The 17,991-nt window shown below is 40.2% G+C and overlaps 1 protein-coding gene across 1 annotated transcript in view; it reads left to right on the top strand.

Annotated features, from left to right (window-relative positions):
• Window positions 1–17,381, top strand: part of CHSY3 (chondroitin sulfate synthase 3) — a 377,055-nt gene extending 359,674 nt beyond the window's left edge. The window contains exon 3 of the mRNA XM_088475172.1: window positions 15,467–17,381. Within this exon, the coding sequence (XP_088331298.1) occupies window positions 15,467–17,029 (1,563 nt within the window). The 3' untranslated portion in view covers window positions 17,030–17,381. The remainder of the gene's footprint in view (window positions 1–15,466) is intronic.
• Window positions 17,382–17,991: the final 610 nt, after the last annotated feature.

Raw genomic sequence — 17,991 nt, forward strand, 5'->3', positions numbered from 1 at the left:
GTCCCTCTTTTCCATATGGTCTCACATTTGCACTTTCATCATCTACCTTGTATGCACAGTATTGTTCTGCTTCTAGGTCCAAATTATATTTTGAATGATTTATAATCAATTATTTATATGCATTTGTTCTGTTTCTATGTTCATATATTGTAGTAAAGTGTAGTAAAGTAGTTGATATTTCTAATCTACAGTAAGTAGGCTGTATTCTATAACTTCTGATTTAAAGTAGGGATGTGCAGGCTCGGATAGGTTCGAGTTTGCACGTGGAGTTCGGATTTTTCCCTCCAAAAAAACGGAACTCAGAACGAGGCAAAACGTCATCTTACATGGACGAACATCATCATTCCTGGACAAAAGACCAGGAATGATGATGTTCGTCCATGTAAGATGACGTTTTGCCTCGTTCTGAGTTCCGTTTTTTTGGAGGGAAAAATCCGAACTCCACGTGCAAACTCGAACCTATCCGAGCCTGCACATCCCTAATTTAAAGGCATAATAATTTCATAAATGGAAACATTTCATGATTTTATTAAATCCTCTGTGATAACACGTTGCCATCACTTTTACAGCAAGGCAACAATTAATAATTACTAATGTACATAGTAACCAATTACTCATCTAGGCCGAATAAATTGCAGTGGAAATGTGAACAAATCAAACATTGTAGCAGAATTGTCTGTGTCTCTAGGTGCATAGTTCCTGCAATACATATAATCTGCAAGTTCCTCTATTGCCCTGCAGTTCCGCAGAATTGCCATCTGGCACTGTATTTGTAAATTGTACATTTTGTGGGATCTTTAGTCTAACACTAAACCTGCAGCGATGATTGGGACAATTCATTCTGTTCTGTGGTGTTTTGGGGGTGTAACCAGGCAGAAGTCCAGGAGGAACAAAAATAATAGAAGAATTCCACATGGAACACTTAAAGTTCAATTAAAAACTGTGGCGCTTTTGGGGATTAACTAGAGAGATGTCCAGGAGGAACATAAATAATAGGGGAATTCCACATGGAACATGTATGGTTAAATTCTGCTCAAGAAATGTGCAAAATTCTGCACCCAAATGCAGGATAATGTGAACATTCCAATGTACACTTTGCTCATGTGGTTAGCCATCTGTCAGACATGTCATTTCAAATGGCAAAAAAGTATTAATGTGCTCTTTGTTTTTAACTGGTTAAGGCCAAGCCTCTAACCTGATGTTGTGTTTAGTTCATAGTGAAAATGTTTATTTTTAAATGAAAGTATAAATGTTTGCTATTATTCATATTTAGTTAACACTGATCTATGTCTTCATATGCAACTTGTGTTTTTGTTAAATAACTTTCTTGTTTCTATGAGGGTAACATCTGGCTGCATAGTATGAATTCCTACCTATCTATATACTCTAAATGTCGCTATTTAGCGTTATAGGTCGCACAAGAAATAATTGCTTTCCAGACTTGGATTGTGGTTCCAAACCACAAAAAGATATTATTCACCAAAAGGCAGATAGTTACACTCTGTGATCTAAATACAATTAGCGCAAACAAATTATACAATCAAAGGTATAGTCGAATACATACGCATGCGCTCTGAAACCAGATTCCCGGCATCAACTATGAAACCTCCGTCAACAGCAAAGAAAAGATGACTAACTACCAGATCCAGGGTGCTTGCATATAAACCCTTGCAGAGATAGGTAATACAATAGAACAAGTTGGCATAATCCAATTGGTTCTTCTTCCTGGTTCTTCTGTTACGATACAGTTCATAGGTCAGTTTGTATTGTAATAGTTCAGCCTCCAACAGTTCTTTGTGTCCGTTTTCCCACGGAAGAACAAATCTAAACTGGCTACTTTACAGAGAACATTTCAATGCCTAACTCTCTATGATCCATAATTTGCAGATGCATGCTGCGATTTTCTCGCCGAAGGAACCGGAAGTCTACAAATAAATAGTGGTTTAGAATAGCACCAAACATGGTCTGCTTATCATGTACTAAACCTGAGATCTTAAATACAGTCGCTTTATTACATACTTAATAATGAATAAAACCTTGAATATTAACCTTAATGCTGGGGAACCTTTCTATGTAAGTGTGCAATGTGTAAGTATTGGGATATTAAGAAAAGACTCTAGTTAGCGTTGTGCATCTACGTATTTGTGAAGTACACCGTGGTACGTGTTTTGCAGGGTTGTTCATACTATATGTTTTAGCAAATGTATGTATTTATATAATGAGGACTTTTAACATTGTTCTATTGCGTGGGAATCGCACGATGCTAAATACTAGCATCGCCGTATGTATTGATATTGTGTGAGGTTCACTAAAATTGCGTTGGGTGGCCATTCGCAAAATGGCGTTGTGCAGATTTTCATTTTAACAGATCTGTCTTCAGCCAATTATCCGGCTTCGACAATAGGACAAAGTGAACAATTGTTATAAATCACATGTGGTTATCATTCAGCTATAGAATTCCATAGACCCACACCGCCTTTAAAGAGAATAGTGTGGTTCAGTATTAAATACAAAATATGTAGCATAATTTGGAATTCTTCCTTAATTTTTTCCCCCTTCTTGTCCAAATAAATATTTTTCATTAATACAAAAAAATAGCATTCATCTCCTTTAAACACTTTTTTTCTTGTTTTAAATATTTCAAAGTATGTTGGTATCCTACATTATCTCATTTAATACTGCTAATGCCCAACCATATCCCACAGATTGCCACTCCATGCACTAGGAGGGAAAGAGATCTAGGTAAAAGATTTTTACTTGTAATAACCTGTACACACCACCAACTGGTACACTACTGGACACTGCCACTCAATGCTGTAACTAGGGTTGTGGGAGCAGTGCCATCAATCTGGGTGCAGGTCCATGGGGGCTGCACCGTCACTGATCCACAGCCCCTGGTTAGCAGGGTGCCTGGAACAACATCCTGCAGCCAGTATCACTGCTATGGATGCTCCTGACATGCACACTGCACAGCCACCCAAAGCGCCCTGAAGACAATGATACTTTTTTCTGGTGGTGGCTGCCCTGCCCCCTCTGTGCAATGTAATGACATCATGCACCCAGGGTGTGGGGCCATCACATGGCACACTGCTGCTCTGTTCCGGCACTGCTACCACTGGTCACATTACTTTATTATTATTATATCATTGGTACTGCTATGCAACTGTAACAATAGAATACAGATGTGTTTGACGCAAAAATGTAGCTTGTATCATCACCATTATCATCATCATCAAAACTTTAATCTTTTTCCCAGCCATAGGGGTCTATTTACTAAGAAGTGTTAGGAGACAGAGTGAAAAGTGATAAGTCTGTGATAAGGTGCCAGCCAATCAGCTCCTAAATGTCATCTCACAGGCTGTGTTTGAAAAATGACAGCTGGGAGCTGATTGGCTGGCACCTTATCACAGACTTATCACTTTTCACTCTGTCTCCTAACACTGCTTTGTAACTAGATCCCTTGGTATTCTAAAAGGCATAGCTTATAGATACTGTAGGTGAAAAGTGAATGTCTCTAAGGGGCTTGGTATACTGAACTTGCACGTAGAGATGTACCCAGATCCCCGTGTTTTGTTTCTAAATAATCGTCGTGCTTTGGTTTTGGCAAAACCACCTTCAAGCGTTTTGGTTCAGTTTTAGATTTCTTTAAAAATTGATAAAAACAGCTAAAATCATGTAACTTGGACCTGTTTTTGTACCTATAGTGTTACTAACATCAATAACACTGATTTCCAGTCAATTCTGACCACCTCACAGCACCTGAAATCACAAGGGAAGGATGTAAATGCAAAACCAAAACACATAAGATCAGGTTTTTAGATCAGTTCTGAACTTGGCGAGAAGACCCGAGCTGGGAGTTGATTCCACTCAGAACCCCAATGTTTGGGTGTGTTCAGTTTTCCACAAAACCAATCTGATCTTCTTCATGCACGTGAATGTCACTGATTCACCTATTGCATATAAGTCCAAGATATGTGTGACTCTAGATTTGTATGTAAGTTGTGCATAAGCAGTGTGACAAATCAAATTTAATGTTTGTGTCATATAATAGATACATATCCAATTCTAAATGAGGGCCTAAGTTTAGGGGCGTATTTGAGCAACCAAATTATTTCAATCAGAAGGAGGTGGTTTAAACCTCTAGACTGGGTCCGGCTTGTGTGTGCATCACATTTGGCTTGCGGTCCAATCATTGTAAGGGGTGTGTTTAGGAAGTGATTGTACTGAAGCTTGCTGGGCCAAAGCCTCTTTTCTTATGGACTTCCCACACTCCTTCCCCATTTGTTTGGCTTAGATGTGGTGGCTTGTTGCGTTGGTGGCTTGCTGCAAGTTGTTAATGTTTGGTTGTTCTCACCTTCATTGACTGGTTAGTTGGCTGCACCATGGTTGGAAGGTTGAGTGGTTATCTATATTTGTGTTATGATTGCGTGATTGCACCTTGGGCGATTTCTGCCTGCAATTCACTGATTTGGTTTTTTATAGTTCATTGTTGGATTTTGCTGATGCTGGCTGTCCTTACTTTGCCAACACACCTTTTCTTCTTATGTCTTTTATTTACAGCTTAAATAAATAGCTGACATAATTATTCTGCCAAATCTTTCTTTGTTTATTTATGGATATGGTTATGTATAGAAATGTAGACACATAACTCCCTTAGTTGATAGAGGGTTTATACAGCTACACAAAAGTCATAGTTTTGTATTCAACTCTAAATGAGGGGGTCATTCAGACCCGCTCGCGAGCGCAGGATCCTCGCAAGCGGGTCGATGTTAACCCAATGCGCATGCACACGATGGAGGGAGCTCCGTCGCGCGCATGCACGAGACCCGGACAGCGACGGGCTCTTCGTCGCTCCGGGTCTTGCACCAAAGGGGGCGTGCTGTCGATGTTGATTGACAGCACGCCCCCTTTGGTGGGCATGCCGGGGGCGTGGCTGCCAGACGGAGGCGTTCCCATGGGAACGCCTACCATCTGAAACCAGCCCCACTGACATCAGTAGTGATGTCAGTGGGAGTGATTTTGGCTCTGATAGAGCCAAAATCACTCCAGGGCTTGTGGCAGCGAGACCCTACCACAGGGTCTCTGTCGCAAGCCCGATGGTCGCGATGGTCTTGACCATCGCGACCATCATCATGGACGCTCGCTATAGCTGTGGGTGGTCACCCACAGCTATGCGGGCGTCCAAGAGGCCACTCCATTGTTAGGTAGGAGGGCCCTGATTCAGAGCGAGTGCTCTAGTCAGAGCGTCCGGCTCTGAATCAGGCCCTGAGTCCCATTGATTATAACTTCAATTAACCTGATTTGGATAAAATCACTTATTTGAAATATACAGTACTAAATGGTTGTGTTCATCACATTTCTCATGATTTCCTCAGTTCCAGTAAGCCAAGTGCACATAGGGACTTGAGAATTCCTTTTTAGTATGTTGAAATTTTGGGAAGTCTCAATTTGTACATGTTTTGGGGTTATATTTACTAAAATGCTGGATTTTAGAAGTGGAGTTGTTGCCCATCAGATTCTACTTATCATTTATCTAGCACCTTCTAGAAGATAATATCTAGAATCTGATTGGTTGATGTGGGCAACAACTTCCCTTCTACCTTGGAGACACCTAGGATATCCATTTTCATTCTTTTCCTCCACACAAATAAAGACATGGTTTTCTGTTGGGTGTCTAAAGTAAGATTTTATAAACAGGAAAGTATGAAATAACTATAGACTAAGGATGGGTTCATTCTTCCTACCCAAGATATAGATGGAATAACCGAGTTTTCCAGATCACATATTATTGTCAAAAGATAGTCTTGTGCAGTTGGTTTAGTTCCCAAATAAGCAATGTACCATATGACAATAACCAGTGGAAGGGATAATGTGTTATAAATAATTTATTTCACAAGAATTCCTTTTAATGAAACCTTATTCACACTAGTAATCGACCACACCTAAACAACGTAATATAATTAAAAAAAATAAATATTAAAAGTGGTGTTTCCACCTAATACAGCATTGGGCAGCATGGTGGTCAGCATTATTGTCTAACAGCACTGAGATATTGCATTCAATTCCTGATCATGGCCTATCGGCAGTGGCGTCATGAGGGGGGTGCGGGCCGTGACACCAAAATGCCGGGTCCTCTGCAGTGGCAAGATCAAAGCCAGACTGCAAGGTAATTTAGGACAGGCAAAACACAAAAGAAACAAAGCATACGGGAGAACACATAAAAAAATAAAAGAAAATATATAAATAAATGGTGGTCCATGGAGTGCCCATTTCTTTCAATATTATGTATGTGTATATATATATATATATATATATATATATATAATTTTTTGTCTACACCCTTTTTTATTGGCAGTAGTTGTTAAAAAAAAAATCAATCTATATATAATATATATATATATATATATTTACAGTATATATATATATATATATATATATATATATATATATATTAGGGATGTGCAGGCTCGGATAGGTTCGAGTTTGCACGTGGAGTTCGGATTTTTCCCTCCAAAAAAACGGAACTCAGAAAGAGGCAAAACGTCATCTTGCACGGACGAACATCATCATTCCTGGACTTTTGTTTTGTCCAGGAATGATGATGTTCGTCCGTGCAAGATGACGTTTTGCCTCTTTCTGAGTTCCGTTTTTTTGGAGGGAAAAATCCGAACTCCACGTGCAAACTCGAACCTATCCGAGCCTGCACATCCCTAATATATATATATGTATATATATATACAGCCATGGCCAAAAGTTTTGAGAATGACACAAGTATTGGTTTTCACAAAGTTTGCTGCGTCAGTGTTTTTAGACCTCTTTGTCAGATGTTACTATGGTATACTGATGTAAAATTACAAGCATTTCATAAATGTCAAAGGCTTTTATTGACAATTACATTAAGTTTTTGCAAAGAGTCAATATTTGCAGTGTGACCCTTCTTTTTCAAGACCTCTGCAATTCGGCCTGGCATGCTGGCAATCAAATTCTGGGCCACATTCTGACTGTTGGCCACCCATTCTTGCCTATCAATGCTTGGAGTTTGTCAGAATTTGTGGGTTTTTGTTTGTCCACCCGTCTCTTGAGGATTGACCAGAAGTTCTCAATGGGATTAAGGTCTGGGGAGTTTCCTGGCCATGGACCCAAAGTTTAGATGTTTTGTTTTCTGAGCCACTTAGTTATCACTTTTGCCTTATGGCAGGGTGCTCTATCATGCTGGAAAAGGCATTGTTCAACACCAAACTGTTCTTGGATGGTTGGTAGAAGTTGCTCTTGGAGGATGTTTTGGTACCATTATTTATTCATGGCTGTGTTCTTAGGCAAAATTGTGAGTGAGCCCATTCTCTTGGCTGAGAAGCAACCTCACACATGAATGGTCTCAGGATGCTTTACTGTTGACATGACACAAGACTTATGGTACAGTAGCTTTGATTCTCCGGACAAGCGTTTTTACAGAAGCCCCAAACAATCTGAAAGGGAATTCGTCAGAGAAACTAACTTTACCCAAGTCCTCAGCAGTCCAATCCCTGTACCTTTTGCAGAATATCAGTCTGTCCCTGATGTTTTTCCTGGAGAGAAGTATCTTCTTTGCTGCCCTTCTTGTCACCAGGCCATCCTCCAAAAGACTTCGTCCTGTGTCATGCCAACAGCAGATGCAAGTGGCAAAGTCACGCAAATCTGGAAGAACTCATGAGCCCACTTTACTGGGCTTAGCAGAGTAAAGTCACGCAACTTAAGCTATGCAATCCAGTGGCACATGCAGAGGGGTTTTCAGTTGGCCAGAAAACCCCCCTCACAACCTGCAAAGAAAACAAAGAAAAAAAACATGCACATTGTAGAACACGGAGAGGCTCCACAGCTGCTCCCAGGGCTGGATTAAGGTAGGGGCACAGGGCTCTCTGAGAAGGTAACCCCCCCCCCAACACAGATGGGATCTCTATTACCGATCCGATCTACAGTGTTGCGCACCACACAGCAGTGACAGCTGTCAGCATTGCAGGGAAGTACTAGGCTGCTGAGCGACAACTCAGCTGTCCAATGGCATGTAAAGCTGCAGCCTGCGGCTTAGTAACTGGCTGGCACATAGGCTTGCCAGGAAGCAGGGGGCTGGAGGAAGGGAAGGCACAGCTGCAACATAGGGAGGTTGTTCCGAAGAGAGAGGAACGACATGTAGGCACTGCCAGACTGTGCAGTGTTCTCCTCCTCTCAGGCAGTACTGAACTTTTTTTTTTTATCTATTAAATTTGAATTACAGGCACCACTGGGTCCTATATGTGTATAATATACTAGTATATATTATACATGTATGTTTATATGTATATATTTTCTCATTGGTTCTGTAACCCTTCCAAATCCTGCATTTGCCACTGCAAACTGACTTAGATCCCGATTCAGAGACAGGCGCTAATGCGATCGCAGCTGCGATTTCACATGCAAGGCAGCAGCGAATATATGCTAATGTTAGCAAAGATCACCCGAGGATAAAGACGCCCACTGCTGCCTTCTTACCTGCATGCGAAGACGCATACCTGCGTAAATATCGTCAATATTGACGCTCATAGGCGGCTAATCTTTCCGACCTGCCTCAGCCTTGGGAGCTCTTCTGACACGCAGAGCTGCACATGCACTCGCATTGGCTAATTTATGCATGCCCATGTAATGGCGCTAAAACGGACAGGCACGCCTGCGTTTTTCTGAACACTCCCCTTTACCGTCCCCAAACGATGACAACCTTTGTGATGGGATCCTCTGTGCGCCCGTAATCGGAATGTGACCACTGCGCACCCGCAGTGCGGCTAATACGCATGCGCTCAGGCAAACAATTGCTCGATCTGCGTGAATATCGCATTAGCGTCCCTCTCTGAATCCGCGCTTCAGATCACCACTGTAGCTGGGTACAGCATCTGTATCTGTCTTCAGTCTTTTTTTTTTCTCAAAGACAGGGCTGTAAACTGTAATAGCATAAAGTTTGCAAACTATAGTACTATAAAGTAATTTGTAATTATCTCACATTTACTTTATAGTACAGAGTTTGTGCTTAGAATGAAAAAGCTTGTGTGCTGGTGTAAAGTCTATTGTAACAGTAATGTTTGTTCAGGCTCACAATATTAATCTTTTGTAAGCAATTCACTGCCTCTAGCAAAGATCCGTTTCTGGGCAAGGAATACAATATATTATATGTTCTTAGCTAGTGGATAAAAACAAATATATGAAAGGGTTTTACCGGAACTAATAACACTTTTCTTTACAGTATTTATTGAACCACTATGCAACAGAAATAGATTAAAACTCCCAAAATGGGCTACAGTACATTTTCTCAAGTGCATTATGCCATTTCCTTTTTTTATGTATATTTACATAATTTAAAAAAAACAATTCAGTCTTTCGTGCTGTTAAATAACAGCTACTGTTTCAAACTGATTTTATGCCACTGTGTTTACTAAAAACAAGTTTTAGGGGCATATTTATCACAATCTGCATTTTTATGCAGATGTGATAATTTTTTCTTTGCGTAAGTTCGCATTGTAAAAATTAATATTTTCACACAAATTTACCATTATGCTCTTGCCGGGAGATGGGCTCCAAAAAGAGCTACATATGTGACCACATACATCTTATATCCTTAAACAGTCCTTCTAGTCGTGCCATGCCGCGGAGTGACTCGGTAGTGCAGAGCGTCTTTTTGTGCGACTTTTTATCTTCAAATGTGTCTTATTCACAAAGTGAACAGGAAGCACAAGCAGCTTCTGCTGTTTAAAATGATATGTGTGCGACTGCGGGTGTATCTGCATGTAAAATGCTACGTTACAGTACAATGTTATGTTACAGTGTGTCAGCGGCTGTCACACTGTAACATAGCTGCAGAAAAAAACACTTATCCTATAGTAGCCCATTGGCTACTGTATAACACCATATTCAGCTGGTCTTAGCTACCGGGTTCAAGCTCTGGAATGCTTCACATTCCAGAGCTTGGTAAATCTGTTAGCATAGAAATGGGGGCTGCTTTGTGGTCGGAAATGGAGTGACTGCGGCTTATATAGAAAATATTTTCTGCGGTCCCTCCATAGTAAATCCTGGGAATCCATAATATTTGCGGGTACCCCCTGAAAACTGATAGCTTGCAAATATTTATTGATAAATAGGCCCTTTAGTCACCAAGATTGTACAATGTGCTAACATATGAATACAATTTTTCTAGGCAGGGTCAGAACTACCATGGTAACAGGTCGTGCAGCTACTATAGCATACTTGCCAACTTTTAATGTTACCTCTCTGGGAGAATCCACTTCAGGGGATGGGACCAGACTGCCCCATAATGAAAAATGCAGTGAATCATGGGTCCATGTGATTCGCATCATTTTAGCCCTGTCCCCTCTATACAGATCGGCGATTCCTGGTGTTATCTCCCCATCCAGCCCACTTTACTATGTCATTCTGTATTCTGTAAGGAAAGGGAAACCCCTGGCTGCTTCCAATCTTTGCTCTCCCACTTTGGCCCCCACATTTTGGCCCTGCTGCTGTCAAGTCCCCTGGCAAGTACTGATAAATATTGCAATGACGCTAGGGGTTTCCATCTTTTTTTATATGATCGTATTCAGCGAAGAGCAATGTCCTAAAATAGAAAGTGTATTCATTAAGTAACGTTGTTCAACTGATCATATACATCTATAACAATAGGGACACTGATGACTTCATGAGAATTATCTTTACCATATTTTGTCCTTATATGTATTTTTAGTTTATGAGATTAGCTACCTTTAATTAAAGGTTTACATGAATGTGTTATTCTGACATCATGGATTGCATTATTGGGCTATTTAAATCTGCTGCCATTGTTCTGTAATAACACAAACTTAATGGATATCCTGGCTCAGAATTCAGAGTAAATGGATATATGGCTAAGAGAATATAAACTGAGCAGCTGTACTCTGAACATTCTGCTAGATATGTTCTCTCTGTACACTGTGCAGGCATATCATAATCCTGGTTAATGGAGATATTTGTGCCTGCTTTATGAAGCTTTGAACATGCTATTTCCCAGAATGCAGTCTCACCCATGAGAGGAAATGATACATAGAGTTCACTAATTTAGAACATATGTCATTTTAAAGTATACATGCCTAAAAGCCATTACTATTAGTGTAGTACATGTGTAGCTCCAGGTTACTACAAAATTGTCAGTGGCACTGTCCTATGTTATTGTTATAGAGTAGACTACATGTGCAATATATACAGGCACTGTACATATGATGGATACACACTTGTACATACAATCAAATTATTGAAATTAAGTAATGGAATGCAGGTTATAGGAATGCATAGGCAAGCTGAGGGACACAGAAGAATAAATAGATTAAAAAGCCATATGTCAAATGATTGCACTCTGAGGTTGTACCTTCAGCTATTATATCTGGTTTTCTAAGTTTTGTTCTTTGTTTGATTTATTTTTTGTTTTTCTGAGCACAGAGACCATTAGCATTCAGTATACTGTATTATGTAACCTTTATGTTTTTCTCAAATACATTGTGTAACCTTGTACTGTACAAATTTGAATCACTTGGTCACTTCAGATGCTCCCCAAAATGCCAAACTATAATATTTAATATAAATACACATAGGAAGTATGAAACATTAAAGGAATATAAAAATATGAGATTCCTTTCAATTTATTTTGTATTATTTCTATATCTATAAATCATAATTCCAGGTTCAGATCTGAATTTTCTTTGTTAGGTAATAGACAAAAAAATTATTATATAACATTTCCATTTTTAGAAAATCTTATGTTCTTTAGGTCTATAAAAATCTGAAACAAATAGTGGCTCTGCAAGATAGCTGGTAACCAGGGGCATCGAGAGGGGGGTGGGGTACAAATTAGATGGGCTCGGTGTTGTCTGAGGGACTCGGCGGGGACCTCGGGAGTTGTTGAGAAGAAAAGTCTCCCTCCGCGGCGCCTACTGTTGCAAAGGCTGGCACGTATAGTATTTGCCGTTCATTTGTTTGTAAGGGGGTATGGCTGTGTCTCCCGGCTTTGGTCACACCCATTTTATTACTCTGGCCTACAGAATGTCTTAATGGCCCTTTGGTTAACTGGCAGAATATGCTGGGATTTTTAGTTTCACAGCGTCTTAAAAATGACAGGTTATCTATGCCTGGTTTATAAATAAACTTAGAAAAAAATTAATCCATCTTGAAAAAACAACAATAATATTGACGTAATGCACAGGTAGGTGGCAGATGTAAAACTCCCAAATCTTTGTATAGGTCCAACCCAAATGTTAATATTTAAATACTGACACAATCTATCTGTGGAGAGTAACAATACTTGCAGATCACTTCACAGATTCACTTTCTGTATCTCTGTCTGAGTTTACAGAGCAGCAGGTGTTTTGTTAAACACTCTACTACTCACAATTAGAAATCATTTATCTAATGTCAGCTCTCGGCAATGGAAGAGTTAATCAAGCATTAATGAAGTTCAAAGTAAGGGGATAAAGCATCACCTACAATACCAGTGCTCCCCAATACCAGTGCTCCCCAATGTCAGTCACTTATCACATTTCTTCACCTCAGGTGATTTCATCAGAAGTGTGTGACTCCAGTGGGCATTCATTTTAAATGTAAAACTAGCTTGGTTTTACTTTTAAAATTATTGCTGCTTTAAACACCCGGGAAAACTCGCAGGAGTTCCCGCAGGGGTTTCAAGTCGCACCCTATTACATAAGCCCCCAAGGGACTGATGCAGAGTTACAGGTAAGTACGTTTTGCACACTGATATTGAAACTTTTAGCACTGTGCATACTCCATAACTGAGTGACTGCATTTATGGGAGATCCAGAGTCATAAGCATCTCAGTAACAACCCCACTTGCAGCTGAATGGGTGTAGCACTATAGGGCATTTGCATTAAGTGTAGTGAGTTCAGGGGCACCAAGAGAGGGGGAGCAGGTACTTAATACTCAGGCATTACAGGAGGGGCCCAGCGGGGTCCCAGGTCAGTTGCTGAGGGAGACATTGTCCCCCTTTGCAGAGCTGCTTTGCAGCTAATCAGCTCGCCAGCATTTTGAGCCAGCGACCAATGAAAGAATGGTACTGGAGACAGGGGACAGGGTGTGGGTGGAGAATGAAGAGCTCTGCTTGTGAACACTGTGTAACTTCTGTAGAATGTGTCACAGCAGCAGCTTTATCCTGGGCATTGCATGGCCAGCGTCATGGGAAGAAACAGCTGGTGACAGGGATCCAGCAGCAGCAGGTTATCCCTATGTGTGTGCTTCCCAGTCATCTTAGTGATTAGTCACAGTGAGGGTGGCACAAATACCAGCGTCCATTCATTACTGAGTGACAGAGGCAGCAGCAACAGCCAGCTGGGTTTGGGTGTGTTTCCAATGTACCCTGTTGCTGTGCTGGCTCCTCAATTTGTTACACGCCACCTTTGTTGTGACCACTCCTGGCCATCACTCTGTCCGTCACCGCTGTAGGTGCACTGGCTGTAGCTAGGAGGCAGGAGCGGAGGGCAAGAAGAGGGATGAGATGTGCTGCAGGGATGGCCAATGTCAAAGGAAATTGTTCTGCATACAGGATATCCAGTGCATGCTGATATCCCTGGAGTAGGGGTATAACGGAGGCAATCCTGTATGACATTGCCCCCCTTTTCACCATACTTGCCAACCATTTGGGAAGGAGGCAGCCAGGTAGGCACAAGGGGGGCACTGCAAGTGGCCGGTATGGGGGAGGAGGATGGGGCTCAGCTGTAGAGGGCAGGTCTGGGAGCCTGACAATGCGATAACGTCACCATAGCCCTGCCCCCCCACTATGCAATGGCCAGATTACAAGCAATGTGGAGTGGGGCGCGAAGCCACGATGCCGTGATTCAACGAAAATTGTGGTCGAATGGCCCCAGCTCCTGGGAGACTTGTCCATATTTCTGGGTGCCCAGGAATGCCACCCGGCCTTTCCAGGATGGTAGGCAAGTATGCTTTGGGCATAGTATTTTTTTTTATTATTTTTTTGGGAGGGGGTGTGACCATGCCTCCCTGATTTGGCCATGCCCTCAGTACCCCGGACCTGTGCAAGCTCCCGATGGCCCTGAGTGTGTAGTATGTGAACAAGTGTATGGATAGGAGCATAGGTGTGTGCAACCCTGCATATGGGCGAATATACACATTTAGGGCCTGATTCAGCTTTGGGAATAGAGTGAGAAAGAACACGTTACTGTGATCCAGGACAAACCATGTTGCAATGCAAGGGATGCAAATACATACATTTTATTTTGCATGTAGGGTAAATACTGGCTGCTTTGCATGTAGCCCTCAAATACTGCACAGCTTTGTGTTTACACTGCAATTTAGATGTCAGTTTGGACACACTCCCAAATCTAAATCTCTCTGCACATTTTACATCTGCCCCACCTGCAGTGCAGCATGGTTTCACCAAGATGATCAGTTACGTGCTGTTTCTCACTCTATTCCCAAAGCTGAATCAGGCCCTTCGTTCCGTGCATGTACTGTAGTGCGCGTCTAATTGTGGTTGACTTGCATGCATATGTTCACCAAATTTATAGTTCCTGTGGCCCAATATCTACTCTTCAGTTGGTAATTAATTTAATGTAATTTTGTTTGGTGTTTTAAGTACAAGTATGTATAATCTGAAATAGCCAGGTAAAGATGAAAATTCCTCATACAGTAACATACAGTAAAAATAGGTCTCTCAAAATAGTTTCATTTTATTAGGAGTGCTGAGAGGGTGATTGGGTGGGTACAAAGTATCCCTTCTTTGTGGGCTAGTAAATTTACCCCTTTGCATTGTCTACCTTTTTCTCTTCAGTATTATAGGAAAATAATCATCAAATTTTAAAATGTAACATGTTTTTTTTTCGTGGTAAATGTATTTATTGCAGTTGAATTGTTACTTTTCATAAGAATTCTTAGATAAAAGAGCCTCATAAAAAAACTAATTTAGTCAAAACAGTTTTTCCTCCTTTCCTATTGTTGCTCTTGCAATATCCTTAGTAAATGTCATGTATAATCATTTGGACTTACGTAATAACATGGTGCTATTTGCAATATTCATAGCAGCTAATCAGATTCTGGCATTTTGTAGTGTTTACAAAATGAAAACAAATGTGCAGTTGCTATGGACTACAGTGCACACTGTATTGTCAGTCTCCCACTGCACAGAAAAAAGAACCACAGGTGAGAGGAGAGCGCAAAGAGAAGCGATTGAAACTTATTTAATATCCCTAAAATCAATAAACAATGCACAGAACCAGCTTGCTACTGTGTTTAGTAAATAACATTGACAGTAGTTGTGTGTATACAGTAATATTAGTATACTAGTGTAGCTTGTAGATACATCATTTATTTTATTGATCTACTTTTTGCCTTCATTCTTCTTTGAGTCTGAATAACATTTGACAAATTAACTTGTTTCAATATTTCAACATTTACAACCCATCTTTGCTTACTTTCCAGATGCAGCAACTGTTCCATGAAAATTATGAACACAACAGAAAAGGATATATCCAAGATCTGCACAACAGCAAAATCCATACAGCGATAACACTACACCCTAATAAAAGACCAGCATACCAGTACAGGCTGCATAATTACATACTGAGCCGGAAGATTTCTGAATTACGCTTTCACACCATCCAGCTTCACAGAGAAAGTGTTTTGATGAGCAAGCTCAGTAACACAGAGATAAGCAAACTAGACCAGCAGCTTGGTATGATGCCATCTTTCAATAGATTTCAGCCACGGGAAAGAAATGAAGTGATCGAATGGGAGTTTCTCACAGGCAAACATATTTATTCAATGTCTGCGAATGCTCATCCATGCCAGAGTCTGAATAACCTTCTCAGGGTGTCTTTAGACGATACGGTGATGCAAGTCATGGAAATGATCAATGAGAACTCCAAATCCAGAGGAAGGTTAATTGATTTTAAAGAAATTCAGTATGGGTACCGAAGGATCCATCCATTGTATGGAGTAGAATATGTATTAGATTTGCTGCTTCTATATAAAAGGCATAAAGGTAGGAAACTCACTGTCCCAGTAAGACGCCATGCATACCTGCAACAATCCTTTAGTAAACCGTTTTTCAAAGAAGAAGAAGAACTGGATGTGCAGAGCTTTCTGCAGAGCATCAATAGCGACACCCAGTCTTTTTCATTTTTCTCCAATTCATTGAAAATGTTTTCTGCGCTTCACATAACAAAGGAAATGAAAGAAAACAGTGAAAAGAAAATACACTTCCTCGTGCCTCTTACCGGAAGATACGACATCTTCATGAGGTTTATGGACAACTATGAAAAGATCTGTCTGATTCCCAAGCAGAACGTGAAGCTGGTCATTATACTCTTCAACCCTGAAACAGACCCCGACTCCAACAAGCATATGGAACTCATGGCAGAATACCAAAACAAGTATCCCCAAGCAGACATGTCCATAATGAAAATGTCAGGACAATTTTCTCGAGGTTTGAGTCTTGATAAGGGGTCTGCTCAGTTTCACAATGACACTCTACTGCTTTTTTGCGATGTAGACTTGATTTTCACATCAGACTTTCTACAAAGATGTCGGGATAACACGATTCAGGGACAACAAGTGTATTACCCCATTGTATTTAGTCAATATGATCCAAAAGTTATATATGGCGGAAATCCCCCTGCGGACAGCAACTTTGTTTTTACCAAAAAAACAGGGTTTTGGAGAGACTATGGATTTGGGATTACGTGTATTTATAAAAGCGATCTACTGAATATTGGTGGGTTTGATACCTCCATTCAAGGCTGGGGGCTAGAAGACGTGGATCTCTTCACTAAAGTTATATCTTCTGGGCTCAAGGCTTTTCGGAGTCAAGAAACGGGAGTAGTTCACGTTTTTCATACTGTTCAATGTGACCCTAATTTAAATCCTAAACAGTATAAAATGTGCTTGGGTTCCAAAGCAAGTACATTTGCATCAGCTGCTCAATTAGCAGAGATTTGGTTAGAGAAACATTTAGGTGTTGGATACAACAGAACTCACTCCTGACATGTAAACTCATTGTTACGTCAAGGGGAGTTTACCTCATAATCTAATTTTGTCATTGTCTCCAAACTCCTCTATGTCTTCCAAAGGATATTTGCTGTTCACACAGACAAACAAAAAAAAAACTCTACTGATTACCGGTATTTTAATTTCCTACTGAAGAGGGTACTAGTTCCCATTTTTGTGTTTGGAAATGAGTAAGATTTGCCGATGAGTTACATGGTCTTAAGGAGCACATTTATTAACGACGGATCATCCAACCCAGAAGTTGATTCTTAATGGGGAGGAGGGTGCAATATCATAATTATTGTATTTGTTAATGTGATCCAAATATTTGCTGGCAAAGGAACCACAAAAGTGCATTATGCTTCCCTTTGGGAAGAGACTTGAGTTTTATAATTTATAAAAAAAAAAGACTTGAGTATATAAATACTACTTTTGTTCTTCTTTAGAATTTTTAAAGTACAAAGATAACTATGATTGTATCTTTATTTTTTAAAACTATGTTGAAAAGGATCTTTTCATGAACAGCTGGTACTGGCTACCAAAGTCCAAAATGTCTTACTGTGCGTTTTTTTCCGAATGTTTTGCGCCAAATGTAAATTGACTCTGTTCTCCAGGGAATATAGTGACATCAAAATTTAAGTACTGAACATTCTTGAAAACATTTTCTATCATTAGCTGGCAAGAATATGAATTAAATGAACATTATTATTTATAAAAAAGAACAAAGAAACATATCTTTTTAAAGAATTATGCAAACGTGCTTATTTTTTAGTGACTCAGACCACAAATGTGTTCCCATTCATTTGCCATCATGCTGTGAGAATTAATGTGATAAATTAATTGATATTTAAAGGTGCAGTGCTGCTTACATTGTTTGTAACACTAGATCTATTTTTTTCTAAAGTTGCCCTCAATATACATTATCATGTATTAATCACAAGCTTGTCAAGATATAACGT

The sequence above is a fragment of the Taudactylus pleione genome, unplaced genomic scaffold (assembly GCF_031769625.1).
Source record: "Taudactylus pleione unplaced genomic scaffold, aTauple2 ptg000162l, whole genome shotgun sequence".
Lineage (NCBI taxonomy): Eukaryota > Metazoa > Chordata > Amphibia > Anura > Myobatrachidae > Taudactylus > Taudactylus pleione.